The sequence below is a fragment of the Ruditapes philippinarum genome, unplaced genomic scaffold (genome assembly GCF_026571515.1).
Source record: "Ruditapes philippinarum isolate M1 unplaced genomic scaffold, ASM2657151v2 ctg2719_1_1_1_1, whole genome shotgun sequence".
NCBI lineage: Eukaryota > Metazoa > Mollusca > Bivalvia > Venerida > Veneridae > Ruditapes > Ruditapes philippinarum.
The window spans coordinates 45,295-60,837 of record NW_026852935.1 but is presented as its reverse complement, the minus strand read 5'-3'; the positions used below and the strand labels follow the sequence as shown (position 1 = coordinate 60,837).

Genomic DNA, 15,543 nt, shown 5'->3' with positions numbered 1-15,543 from the left:
ATCATTACAAGTTTATCTATAATTACTATAATTAATATACGAGTGTCTGTAGGATGAATGAATGTGAATGAATGAAAATACATAACCTTTACATAATATATAAAAAAACTTGTTTATACAAAAAGATTTTAAATTTTGTATAGATCTACATTTTTTTCGTTGTTATCATTAAATCTGAAGGCCATACTGAAAATAAGTATACTTTCTTACTGAGTAAACTTTGTATGATACCTTCTATAAATAAAGAGTTTTATTATTATTATTATCATTATTATTATTATTATTATTATTATTATTATTATTATTATTATTATCATTATTATAATTATTATTTTTATTATAATTATTATTATTATTATTATTATTATTATTATTATTATTATTATTATTATTATTATTTGCTATTAAATTTGGCAATATTAAGCAAATAAATACTTACAATAATTAATATATAATTAAAATCAAACACTTTTTCTTTCCACAAGGGATCTGAGAGATACATAAATAATGTTTTAAAAAAGTTGCCCCTTCTGGGGTTTGTACCCCTCAGTTTCAAAGCAGTTGATAGTGATTCTAGCCTATTTGAATACTCTTCAGAGTGGAGGTAATGCATAAGGAGTGATCTACCTTAAATAACAGAAACAGTTTATGTTACAACATTTTCAAGAATAGATCATATTTATAAATCATAAATATTTCTTAAGATATAGCTTCATTAAAGTGACATTATACTAATATTTTCATGGTTAAGTTGAGCTAAATTAACTTTATATTTCAAAAGATTGACTGTCAAAATGGTGACCAACAGTTGATATTGGCAATTGTTTAGGATAGAATTATAAATCTGTCTAAAATTTAAAAAGACTGTCTCCATTCTTTTTATAAACTAAGCGTTATTGGTCAATTCTTATTGATATATTTAGAAATTTCGTTTGGATCTGTGTATTATTCATTTTTTATGCGAACTTTCTTGTTAATTGAAAGGAAGTATGGCAAAATGAAAACTTATTTGGACTTTCACCCGTTCACTCACTATATACACTTGGATGTGTATAATGTAACTTTAACTGATCAGATATCGTACACTTCAATATTGTTATCCTCTCTGACTATACACATCTTAGACATTTGGTGATTACAACAAACTGACTGAGGTTTGAGATTTAGGTTATCACAGTCAGCTTTAATGACCTCTCCTATCAGCTCACCATCAGATGTAAATTGCAAAACATTGTTGGAAAATTGTCCAGATACCAACACACTACCTGCTTCTGTGACATGACAGTAACTAGCGCATGTTAATAGTTTACCACTAAACGTTGTTACAATCTGACCATTGTTATCTAGGACTTCCAATCTATCCCTTTTAACATGATAAATCCTTGTACCATCCTTACTGACAGCTACTAGACTGTTCGTTAAAGAATACATACCGCCATCCGGGTCAATAATAAACTGTTTAAGTTTCCTGCCAGACATTGAGCAGATAAAGACTGATGTTTTATCTGAAATATATAAATGATTGTTTGCATATGCAAGACTATAACATTTAAAATCAGTTTTAATCTTGTATGTTGTTTTCATTTGTCTGTCTACAGAAATGAGATGAACTTCACGTTGGCAGGGTAATGTTACTGCTACTTGTGCCTCATTAATTTTACATATTTGATGTGGCTCTTCCGGTAGACTATAGCAGTCTGTGATGATATAGTTGTGACTATCTAAACGTTTTAACTTGTTGTTCGCGACATCAGCTAGCACTATTGTACCGTCTTCCATATAGCAGGCACTGGTGATACGACAATCTATTTCTTCAGACTTAACTTTGACACAATATGATTGTCTTCCTGCAATCTGTAACTTGCCAGCTTTCTCCTCTATTAGCATGCCAATGGTTTGAATTTGTTTCAGCTGTTGAAGGATGTCTCTGTCAGGTCGAAACTCTATGTAACTAACTGTTATCTTTACTTTGGTAGCTTCTATAAATTTGTTGGCAACTTTTTCAGCGTCTTCTCCCATCTTCACATAAACAAACAATTCAGCTTGATTTGGGTTTGAAGATGTTAAATTATCATTAGCTGATGTAACCTTTGCTTTGTGTGCTTGTAGCTGTTTGAGACCCTCTTCAATATTGCCTTCAAGAAGTTTGAATTTATATTCTATCTCATCTACAGAACTTTTCTCCAGCTTATCAAGTTGGTCATTAATTTCTTGTCGGAATTTTCTGATATCATCCAGTAGCTCAGCCTTTCTTTTCAGCAAACTTTGTTTATCCTGTTGAAATTTGTTAGATTGTATAGTAAGGGTCTTGGCCAATACCTTTAGCTTTGTTTGAATTTCTCTTGGAGACACTTGGTAAGAATTATTTTGGATAAATTCCGGTATGAAGAATATATCTTTACATGATCTGAAAAAAGAAGTCTAGTTTGTTTAGGCATCTGAGAGGAAAGAACAATTAAAATGATTAACGTGTTAAACTACAAGTTGCCGATTGATTAATTTATTAGCCCCCATCTTGCAAAATAAAATACTGTTTGTATTGAGCTGATTAATTAATTTGGTCTTACCTTGAAAAATGATATACTGGAAATTTGGTCTGATAATATTTTTGTTAATATTTGTAACAAAGTATTAATATTGATTATTGTAATGCAAGCAGTGCTAAGTCAGTTTGAATGTAATATTTGCTGGCTTGTCTAACATAAAACTGGTTGCATTTGTCAGTTAATGACATATTTTTCCTACAATACTGAATTTTCTACATAGGCAAGGAAACTGATACCGAGAATTTCTTAAAACTTTTCATAATTAAAAACAATTAAAACTGATATAAATTTACGGAGAAAAATAGGAAATATCATCTTATTTTTTTGGATAACCACTCTTTTGGGTTATCTACTGTCGAAAGTTTAGTAATAGATGATTAAGAAAACTCAGTTTGAAGGACAAAAAGGCTCCCAGAGCTAAAGGGATAAACAGTAGACCTCTACCTGTATAGTTATTTTAAAAGAAGTTACATTATTATAATGCGAAAAGGTACCTGTGATCAATTGCCATACATGTAGAACAGCCAACATTATCATGATTCTGACAGTACATATCAATGTGTTTATGACTGTGTCTGCCACACCTCTCTACAGGTGCCCTAGGCAGACCTTTGCTGGTTCCTGACTTAACTTGAGATTTATCCAACACCTTGTGACAAGCTAATACAGGCACTTGACTGTGAACTATGACACAGTTCATACAGAAATAATCGTGACAGTCTACACAGAATTTTTCACCTTCAGATTTTTTACCTCGGTTTTTACACATTGAACATAAAACATCAAATATTTCATCAGAAAGAATATCCGTATTTATTTCTCCACCGGTAGCCATTTTGTAGAATATCTTGTTGAAACCGGTTTACTTAGTTACTTCGTCTAAAAATAGATATGAATTGTCTTTGTTTCTTTTTCACATTTACTTTGAACATTTAATTCATTGAAGATTTTTATTCCTACTTTCATTGTGCCTCTGAATATTTTCTACTCCACTTTTACGAATAACAACTACTTTGAATAGTTAACTTTTAAAGATTAAGTTACGGTCATTAATGTAGTAACACAGACTGTCGTATCTCTCGCGATATACATTTACATTGAAATATTGATTGTGAAACGTCTTTTCTCGTAAGTCGTTAAATTATAAAGGTTAACATTAAATTTTGTCAATGTGTGTGTGTGTGTGTGTGTGTGTGCGTGTGTGTGTGTGTGTGTTCCCCCCCCCCGGGGTTCATTGATATTCAATATTTACATATAGTAAAAAATTAAAAAATCTTCTTGTCTGACGGTACAAGGCTTAGAGCTTTGATATTTGGTATATGATATCATCTAAAGGTACTCTATCAAAGTTGTTCAAATTTTGCCTCTAGTGTCAAAACTAGCCCCGCCCCTGGGGTCATAAGTTTTCCTAACATGTATATAGTAAAAACCTTTAAAAATCATCTTCTCTAATTGACAAAGGCTAGAGGTTAGACATTTTGCATTAAACATTGTGTAGTGAACCTCTAGCAAGATAATTCAAATTAAAGCCCTGGGGTCAAAATTGGCCCCGCCCCGTTTGGATATGAGCATTATAGTGACCAGACTGAACTTGATCTTCAATCATAAATTATCTTGACCTGCATGGTCAAATGTTTGAGGTTTGCTTGATTTTAGCGATAATAACTTTGTTATTTAATAAATTATAATTTTATGAATTGATTGTGTTCATACTTTAACATTATAATCCTTCGAACAATACCTCAAATCAAATTGATTATGACTTTCACTTATCCATGACCTTGAACTTTAAGGTCAAATTATTGTTCCCCACCTATCTGAAGAAAAAAGGGGTTATAGAAATGGGCTCCAACCGTCTGCCTGTCCATCCGTCTTTCCGTCCGTCACACTTTCGTGTCCTGTCCATAACTAAGTCATTAATCAAATTAATTTGAAATATCTTGGCAAAAATGTATGCTATAATGAGACGATGTGCAACACCTAGACCCTCTACCGCCAAGGTCACACCGCCTCCGTGGTAGAGGGGTTAGAGTCGAGACTTCTAATCCAGTTACCTCTCTGGCGTGGGTTCGATCCCCGGGAGATGCTTTGGTAGTTTAGCGCGGAGGAAGGTAGTCTAGTACTGGTGTAACTCTCCAGGAACGATGGTTAGGAAACTATCCGCCTATATGACTGAAATATTGTTGGGATAAGGCGTAAAATGAAACAAACAAACAAACCGCTAAGGTCATGGTCAAACTTGGTGATTTGAGGTCAATATTGCCAGTATGATGGTATTTGTCGTGTCTTGTCTATAACTTAAGGGATCCAGTAAGGGATTTTAAACTACTAAGCATAAATATTTAAAGATAAAGAGGACGATGTGTCAAGCGCAACACCCAGAGCGCTACTTTAAAGGTCAAGGTCAAAATTGGAGGTCCAATTTTCATCCGTTAAGGGATTTTGAAATACTTAGCACAAATATTTAAAGATAAAGAGGACGATGTGTCAAGCGCAAGACCCAAAGCGCTACTTTAAATGTCAAGGTCAAAATCGGAGGTCCAAGCTTAACATTGACTGTTTTAGGGTACATTTTGTGTCAGGTCCGTACCTGTTTCATAGATCAAGGGATTTGTAAATTACGTGGCACAATTGTTCACAATAATAAGACTACTAGTATGTGGCATGCGCAACACCCGGATGCTTACCTCCAAGGTCAAGGTCACACTCTGATATCAAAGCGTAACATTGTCTGTAATAGGGTAAATTCAAGGGATTTTGAGAATACTTGGCACAATGTTCACTTTAATGAAAAGACGTGTCGTTTTTAACACCCACACGCCTACCCACAGGCCAAAGCTTAGCATTATGTATATTTTGTGTGCGGTCTAAAACATTTTCATAGATCAAGGGATTTTGAAATTACTTGGCACAAATGTTCACAAAAAAAGGTCAATATGTCATGCGCAACACCCGGACCCAAACATGGGAGTCAAATCTTAACATGGTCTGTTAAAGAGCATTTTTGTGTCCAATCCCTAACTTTGTCATCAATCAATGGATTTTGAAATAACGTGGCTCAAATGTTCACAATAATAAGACGATTTGTCATATGGCCAATAAATGGTCTGTTATAGGGTGTGATGAAAAGTCAGGCCCAGACAAATAACATGTCATTGGTGAATCGACCACATACCTTGATAGTTTTAAAGTTACGGCCGGACACAAAAATACCCTGTAACAGACCATACCACCATACCCAGTATTGATTTTGTATTTGTGCCATTTTGTGGTTTTGAAATGGTGATAACAACTATACAAATGTTGTTTTTTCTGTTGACACGGGCGTTATTAAAGATTCTGTTTAACTATGTTTCTTAAATGCATTTATTGTTGCATGTGTTAATCTCACATTGATCAAGTTTTTATACTGGAAGTCCTTATTCATTCCTCAATCCTTTGAAATACTTTTGTGCTTCATGTATAATATTCCTCAGGTGGAGGACGTTGGTAACTCTGTTAAAAATTATTGATGACGTTTGCTTGTTGTTTTTGCTAACATTGGCTATCAATTTGTACCTGATGAATGAATTGTCTTCAAACTTGGACACAATCCTTCAAACAAGACCTTCTTGTAGATCTAAATGAGTATAACCTTCACTCTTCAATGACCTTGGCCTTGAAGGTCAAATTATTGAATTTGTCTTGAGTTTTACTATAATTCGTTATAACTTTGTTATTTATGAATGGAATGTCTTCAAACTTGAGAACATCTACCATAGATCAAATCAATTTTGACATTGACTCGTAAATGAACTTAACCTGAAGGTCAAACTTATGTAATTTCAAGTTTTTTTTCTTTTGCTATAATTGGTTTTAACATTGTATGTAATAAATATATGTAATAAATAATTGTCTTAATACTTGGTCAAAACAGTCTATTTGATGGACATGAAAAAAGATTTATCTCAACTTGACCATGACCTTAATTTGACTTTAACACATTATGTCAAATTAGTAACTTTGAGACTAAAAGACAAATTAGTGACTTTTAGACTAAAGGTCAAATTAGTGAATTTGAGACTTAACGTCAAATAAGTGAATTTGAAAATTGACCATATCTTTGTTATGAAATTATTGATTTGATTTATATTTAAACAAAGAACAACAAACGCATTCAAATATGACCTTGACCTTATATGACCTTGACTATCAATGTCAAATGTTAAATTTAGCTTAGATTGTCATAATTTTAATATTTATTAAAGGATTCAAACACGGATATGGTTTGAACATGGACAAAAAACCGTTACGACAAAACTTACATGTTGAATCATTCTAATTTGACCTTGACCTTATACTCATTTTGAGCGTCAAAACATAACCTTCTTACTTTACTTAAATTGACATGATAACTTTCTGTGTGATTTTTATATGTTAGGCCATGTTGTTGTTGTCGCAGAAATTAATAAATCGATTTGCACGAAATTCAAGATTTTCATTTGAGCTTGGATTGACTACTAAGGAATTAAAGTATGAAAGTCGTTGGTGAACTTTAAATACAGGGAAAATAAATCGAGAAGGAAGGAACAGTTCAGCAAACATTCAACATAATCTCCTTTATTTAATGAAAGGTACAAATATATCATTTGTATGTAGACGTCCTCAAAAAAGAAACTGATCAAAGATACACTATGCTCATTCTTGGGTAAAATATTAAAATCACAGAAGTTTATTAAAATCTATGGAATTCTTACTGTGTTTGTTTTATTTGAATAAAAGAATAACTAAATTATGCATGGGAAGCTGCGTGCCTTATTTCAGGTCAAATAAAGTTTGTCTTTTCTTCTTCTTTTTTTCTTTTTTTTTTTTTTGGGGGGGGGGGGGACACTATATATATTTATACTGTGACCACCTATATTGTGAAGAATTGTAAACATATCTGCTTTGTGTCAAAAGATGTTTATTTTATATTAACAAAGAACTGTGTAGCGATTATCAATATTTTCAATATCAAAATTGAGCATAGTATATCTTTAAATGAATTTTAAATAAGTTTGCTTGATAAATGAAAATAATGGTGCCTAAATTATTAAAGAATGAAAGGTACAATTATCAAAAAATGGGCTTTTAAGTGTTTTATTTCTTATTAAAAATACGGCTTAAACTACTGGAAATCAGTTTTATATGATCAAAATAACTTTCTGCCGCATTACCAACATGGGTTGATCTTTTAAAATAAAAGAGGATTACATTAAATAATCAGCACCACAGTTTAGTCTATAGACAAAGAGAGATAACGTTTTGGAAATTTAAATCCTCAACTGGTCACGAGTTATCTTATGTTACTAAGCGGGGAACATGCTCGACATTTTCTTATTTCTTAAGTCAAATACATTGGAGGAAGAATATTGTTGTAGAGAAGACTCCTCGAAAACATACATCGTAAGTGTATTGAACAGAATATCATTCAAGTGACATCTGAATTAATCATCATGTTAGTATTGTCATCAAAATTCTTTTTTTCAAGAATATCAAATCTACAAATATATAACAATGTTATAGCAATTTTTCATATCAGAATAATTCAACATTTTAGTTTTGTCAAGTGTTCTTTAAAATTTGTATATTTTTATAGCTTAAATCAAGCAAAAGTCAAAATTTGAATTTCAAGATCAAGGTCAATTGAGGGTAAAGATCAAGTTAAGTCTGGTCAAGGTCAAGCTAAGTCTGGTCAACTTGAAGTTCCTGTCCAAAGGAATGTTGTTTCCAAGTATGAAGACAATCCATTGAGAAGTAAAAAAAACACAATATGACCAACGTTAAGAATTTTAGGCAACACCCACGGCAACGTCAATGACACCATGTGTGTAGCAATAGCTTTTATCTCTTCGAAAATGTCGAATTAAAATGACTTTTCTGCTATATTTACAGCATGGGTTGATCTTTAAAAATACAAAGATAATAACAAATACAATTAGCACTACATCTGGATATATAGAGACAAAGAGAGACAACGTTTTGAAATTTAAATCAGCAACTCTTCACGAGTTATCTTCGGATCTGACAACATCAAAATAGTTAAATAAGTCATTCGAATGGCAATAAATGTGGATCCAACCTCCCGGCTCTATCTGAGCTGTGCTTTTGATCTATTAAATACTTACATTGATAATTTTAGGATATTAAAATGATATGATGCCTTGAAAAAATGTAACAAATTTTTTTTTGCAAAGATACAAACTCAATTGGAATATGGGAATAAAATGTAGTAACAATAATACAAAATACAATTATAACAGGATCAAAATATGGATCAATTTTTAGGATCAATGCAAATATTTGGATCAAAATTTAGACGCGCATGATCTTGAAAATTAATTATGATTTTTTTTTTCTAAAAATTAACATGTGCAAGTTCAAGTCCACTTTAAATTAATGTTGAAAATTGAATGAAAAATCAATAAAGAATATAGAAATTTCGAAATATTCATTTTGTACAGTTAAATCATTGTAAACACGAGTCTTGATCTTTTTCTACCGTTGAGCAAAGTAGTTTCAGTTCTGTTACTATTTCTAAGTTTTAAAATTTAAATTTAAAATTTAGTAACAATAATACAAAATACAATTACAGGATCAAAATATAGATCAAATTTTAGGATCAATGCAAATATTTGGAACAAAATTTAAATGTGTATCTTGTAAATTCATTATGATTTCTTTCTCTAAAATTTCATTAACATGTGCAAGTTAAATTCCACTTTAAATTAATGTTGAATATTTAATCTATGACATAGAGAATGTAGAAACTTTGAAATATTTATTAATTTTGATCCAAATCTTGATCCTTACAGTTAAATATTTGTAAACAGGTGCTTGGTTTTTTTCTACCGTTGAGCAAAGTACTTTTAGTTTTGTTAAACAAAAAAGGTGACTGTCTCTTACATCATATTGCCTACCTTAACCCAGATATTTTATTCTAAAAAATGGATTATATTCCTTCTCATGTTAAATTTAATATAATCTGATAATATAGTATTCAACTGCTAAGATACATCCTTTCACAGCAACGATATCGTTATATTTGCTAGGAACTCTTCCAATAAATAGTAATTAAATGATTGACAAAAGAACAATATAAAGCGTCAATAACAATATCGATAGTAATGTTCCAATGTCTTAAATCAATCAATGTCTTTAAAATTGAGAATTTTCTGTAATAATCTATGAAAGACCGTGAGAGATAACATAAAGATATAGGGGAGGGTGATCCCTTGGAAGCATTAATCACAACAAAATTACATGACAATTGCATACTCGGTTCGATTGAGTCTGTACGTAAGTGATAATGAAAAAGTGCAACATCCCTCACGGCCCCTAGCACCTAGAATTTCAACACTTAAAAGTGCTGAAAATCAATGATCCCGAAGGACAAGAAAAATGTTACAACACTAAAGTGAAGTACGGGGCAACATTTTACAGCTACCACACGTCACTTGAGATATACTAAAATCTGGAGAAAGGGTGATTCTTTGGAAGCGATAATCACAACAAAATTACATGAAAATAGCAAACTCTGTTTGATTGAGTCTGTACATGAGGGATAATGAAAATGTCATGCTTCCATTGACATTCTTTTTCTGTTGATAATAAGAAATATGTTATTTGTAATTCTGTTCAGAAAACAAGTTGGCTGCTACCAACAAATTAACATGTAATTCATATACATCGTGTACATTATACACATCATGTATATGCATTAAAACTAGTAAATTAGTGGCAAATATCGCAAATAACTTAAGCAATGTCTGAATAACATGTTCTGGTGAACGATTTCTTTAAATACATTGCATACTGTTAAACACCAAGCACAAAGGCTTTAAACATTTTACCAACTAGTTATCAAAATATAATATCCACATTTCTCGATCTCATACAATTAAATATTATATTACATAGATGGGGTTTTTCTGTTGTGTAGCCAATTTTGTAATATAGATATAAAATATATGTTTCACAATCAGTCATTGACTGAATAGATGTATTTGTTTGAGTAATTTATTCAGGCTCGATTCTAATTTTTGTACCACAGACGTAAGAAATCTGAATCTAATAAAACCAAATACATTTGTTTGTAATTCATCTCTCTGCTTGCAGAATAAGACGAAATACTACAGACAGTTTTCAGCAATAATGTAAATCTCTGCCAAATTCATAGCAATGTTGAATCAATGATTTCTTGGCTTATTGCCACAGAATGACATATACATAGGTGTTGTTGTAATACGTGATGGATGTAGATGTCTGAGCAGTGCGGTGGATGAGATTATAGCAACTGGTATAATTATAATAAATAAATATTGATTACATTAATACAAAATAAACGTAACTTAAATGAAAACTGAATAATAGACGAATGAGATTAGCATTTAACAGCAAGTCCCCACTCAGTAAAATATTTGTATAATTTATCTATAAAAAAGTATAATGTTATCGGTTTCTTTTCAATCTATTGTTGTATTTAAATAGGTTGACGTTATTCACGCCAGCTCTATCAGCGCTGAAAATTTGTTTTCATTGACCCTACACAAATAGAGCTAATACAATGACATTAATATTACAATCTGGCAAGCTGCTTCACTCATATCAATTTATTTCAGGCTGAAACATGTTTACGAGGCACAATGTCATGATTAGATTTATCAAATATGACTCATCAAATTATACGTTCGACATTAAAAAGTCCCAGTCAATTACACAATGTCACAAAAACTGATACATTTATTATATGCATACATTGTATAAATCCGTGTTGTTTCGTGTTGCACAAAGCCCTAAATTTCTATTTGAAATACAACACAGATCATATGATTGTTAATTTGTCACATGTTGTCAAACTAACGTAACAATTTACCATTTAAACTTACTATAAATGCAAACAAACTAACAAACTAAAGGCTATAAATACATCGATCTCGTATGTCTCAATAGGCTAGTAGACTGTGTGAACTTGCTACACATTGTATCAGCTGGAAATGTCTTTTGAATTAATGACTTTTTGGCATGTTGCCAGAGATAGTCGAGACATATGTTGTGTGACATAATTGATTCCGGCAACATTTAGTGTTGAAGAGCAGAATAGTCACCTTATGCTACGGAAAAGTTTTGATTGTGATGAGCAATATGTGATTCTTAAGTTAAATTACTGATCGGTGATCAATATCTGATTAAGTCATTATTCCCTTAGCTCTTTTTTCATAGTTATATATAAAATAGAGTTTTATTGTATATGTTGTGGTGACTTAAATGAATATATCGGAACAGAACATGATATACCTGTACTTGAACAATATAATGATGTTTATGAATATCATGGATGAAAATCGATGTTCTTGTGACAAATTTACAAATTCTCAAGGTAGACAATTGATCGACTTGTTCAAGACGTATACCTTTACATTATCAATGGAAGAGTCGTTGATGACAAGAATAAAGGCAATGACACATTTATTTCATTACAGGGATGCGGTATTACAGATAATGCGCTTTTTTCAACACTTTCAAATGAGTCTTCCCATTTTCTTTTGGTAAAAATAATCGCAGTTCTTTGTGACAAGGTTGAAAGGTTTACAGAATCTCAATGTACTGAAAACAAATATAATTTGAACTACAAGACTAAATCTAATTGACGTTCCACCAAGACCTGGAAAAGTACTTTAATAATGAAACACTCCATAGAATTATATGCGGTATAGTTGATATGAACAATAATATTAATGATTGTGTGATAAAAATTACAAATGTGTTAAAACAAGTCGGTACTGATTAAAAAATGTAGAAAAATACTTTAGTCCTAGGTGGTAAGATAAAGAGTAAAACGTATAAAATATAGTCAAGAGCAGAACGGAAGATAATTTACAGCTTTATCTACAGGCCAGAAAACAATATAAGAATATAACAGTAAAAGTAAACAGTTTCATACGAATGAAAAGTGTAAATGATTCTAAATCCAGCTAAAAAAGATCGTAACTGTAATACAATTAATAACTGTAAAACAATTGATAGCAGATAGTTTTTATTCTGTAATATCAGATGATGAGGTTAGGACAGCTCTAAGACATCTTAAGCATAGCAAGTCACATTGTCCAGATAATATTATGCCAGAATTCTTTATATACGGAATTGACAATATAACACATGTTTTTGTAAGGTTATTTAATTGAATATTTCTTTCAGGTGAGTATTCCGAAAGTTGGTCTGAATCTATCATTGTGACAATACATGTACATAAAATAAGTGATGTAAATAATGTAGAAAACCATATAGTAGTATTTCCTTAAAAAAAAGTCTGAAGTAAAACTTAAAATGTTGTAATCTTCTTAATAGATTGACTTTTTTGCCCAAATGTATAATATAATTTCTGAAAACCAGGCAGGGTTTGAAGCCATTTACTCGAAAATTGACAACACATTTATTTTAAAGTCAATTATTGATCGTATCCCCAGAAACAAAAGACGTAAATTATAGATTTTGTAGATTTCAAAAAGTATTTTTTTTACACAAGAAATAGACATTTATTGTGGAATATCTTAAACGAAAATGGATTACTTTTTAAAGCCTTTAAAGGCATGTATGTTAAAGTCAAAGTTATGTGTTGTTTGTAACTACACAAGAAGTGAGTATATATATACACACAGAACTGTGGGCTTAAAACAAGGGTACTTAGCCAGTCCGATATCGTTTTGTATCTTTGAAGATAAGCTAGAACGATGTTTGTCTGTAAATGATATTAGAAGAATTGAATTACATCCCGACAGATTTCACATATTTATTGATGTTTGCAGACGACATAGCTTTAATATCAGATACTGCAAAAGGTGTACAAAGTTTGAATATGTGCGTGACGATCCGATCTGTAGGAACCTTAATTTAATTTATATTAAGTTTGTCAACCGTTTGCGAGAAGAACAGCTGGTTCGGGGAGAAAAGCTGCGCGTCATGTTTTTTTTGCATTTGGTACGTTTTTGTTATTGTTTTTTTTTTTATCCCTGTAATCTGTTATCGCAATATGTACTCGAATATCGTAGATGGAGTGAAGACTCTATACAAGTGACATATAATTATCGTGTTTTGTGAATCCGGTAAAAAACAGGCATTCATCTAGTAAGTTATGACAAATTATAAAATATGTAATTTTTGGAAACATAGCACGAAAACGAATATGAGTTGCGGGGAACAGGTGTTAGCTTTGCCTTGTTTCAAATTTGTAAATGTCATTATGATCAAAACACTTTTTTCAAGCTCACCATCGTAAAAATATGGTGGAGCTTTTGGTCACTTAGTCGTGTTCAGACTCCGTAAACACGATATGGCACGACCACACGATGTCAATTTACAATTAAGTTGCCTGGCAACTTTCAGGTTTATCTATAATGCAGTTTGATAAAGGTTTAAGGGTCAAATCTGTCATAATTATTTTATCACAAATGACACAAAGGATTTTACACTTATGTGATAAAGATTTAAATGTAGCTTAATTTCATTGACCAGTATCAATCATTAACAGTCACAAAACTGATAGTATGTAGATTTATAATATCTGAATAAATAACTGTATATAACTGCACAAATCAGCATTTTATATTTTTCATTTTAATTTATTTTTGATTAATTTATTAATTTATTAAATTATTTATTTCATTTTTTTCTCTTTTTTATCTTACTTATTTTTATTTATTTTATGTAATTTCCTTTTATATCATTTCAATTTTATTAAGTTTTATTTTATTATTTAATTTTATTTTGCCATATTTAAACTCTTATTATCAATAATAAGATCGTTTGTATTACCTAGACATTTATCTTTCCAAGTAATAGAAAGAGCACCGAAACACGAGGCTATCTGATTTGTACGAGGGGGCGTAGCCCCCGAGTATAAATCAGATTGCCGAGTGTTTTGGTGTTCTTTCTCTTTTGTATCATAGTCAAACATAAAAACACGTTCCCTGCTGTCACAATATGAAACCCCGGGAAAAAGTAACCAATGAACGAGCATCTGAATATGATATTTCTATCGCTTTCCTTTTCTCTTCCGTCACAATATGTAAACCCCAGCAAAAATGAACCAATCAATGGGCACGCTCTGGAGTGCGGGTAACTAATACCCGCACTCCAGTTAACGCACTGTACATGTATATGTATACGATTTAACTCTGACACATTTTCAACAGAAAAGTCCCCAAACTATAATACAATCTAGGTTTAAATCACTCTCTTACAAGCAAAAATATGTTAGACTCTTTTATATGCACTGCAGTATAATACCTGAAGATATAAACGCACGCCAGTCATACAGGTTTACCAATAATTGCGTTAGCCGGAAATATCTGGTTTGCACTAATGATTCATACTTGTCATGTATGTACACGCTTTGTGTTATGTAACAACTACATTGCAATTCATTATTGTACGAATTTAACGTAGATCTGTTTTCCAATACGCGTTCTTAGCTTGTAGAACATAACATACTCGAACGAGTTTATAACATTTTAAACATCTAGATCTTATTCACTTCAATACGTTTTGTAGTCTATTTAGGCCAGGCATACAGGTTTACCAATAATTGCGTCAGTCGAAAATATCTGGTTGGCACTAATGATTCATACTTGCCATGTATACACGTTTTGTGTTATGCAACTCATTATTTTACGATTTTAACGTAGATCTGTTTTCCAATAAGCGTTCTGAATATGTAGTACATATAATATTATAACATACTCGAACTAATGTGTATATATAACACTTTAAACATCAAGATCTTATTTACTTGATCTATTTATATTTGTTCCTATTTGTAAAATACATTTAGTCTAATACCCGTGAAATTTCCACCGACATAGATAATGTTATCTACATCTCTCGTTTAAACAGAAATAACACGCACGAGTGCCTTTGTGTTAAGCTATTTAAACACATGAATGTCCCGCGGATGCATGTCTTGTCAGCGGGGTGTCTGGTT

The 15,543-nt window shown here is 31.5% G+C and overlaps 1 protein-coding gene across 1 annotated transcript; it reads right to left on the bottom strand.

The window, feature by feature from the left end:
• Nucleotides 1-1,071: 1,071 nt before the first annotated feature.
• On the bottom strand, nt 1,072-3,381 carry LOC132728497 (uncharacterized). The gene is made up of 3 exons (XM_060714140.1): nt 3,131-3,381; nt 1,662-2,407; nt 1,072-1,505 (listed from the first exon to the last, which is right to left on the bottom strand). Exons 1-3 carry the CDS (start codon nt 3,379-3,381, stop codon nt 1,072-1,074), a joined length of 1,431 nt encoding a protein of 476 aa, XP_060570123.1.
• Nucleotides 3,382-15,543: the final 12,162 nt, after the last annotated feature.

What these genes read in the sequence shown, in the direction of transcription:
- LOC132728497 (XM_060714140.1), bottom strand. Translation starts at nt 3,381, where the DNA reads ATGGCTACCGGTGGAGAAATAAATACGGATATTCTTTCTGATGAAATA. An exon ending in CCTAGGGCACCTGTAGAGAG is followed by an intron (nt 2,408 to 3,130) that starts GTGTGGCAGACA and finishes TTCTTTTTTCAG; the next exon opens with ATCATGTAAAGATATATTCT. An exon ending in GGAAGAGCCACATCAAATAT is followed by an intron (nt 1,506 to 1,661) that starts GTAAAATTAATG and finishes TATATATTTCAG; the next exon opens with ATAAAACATCAGTCTTTATC.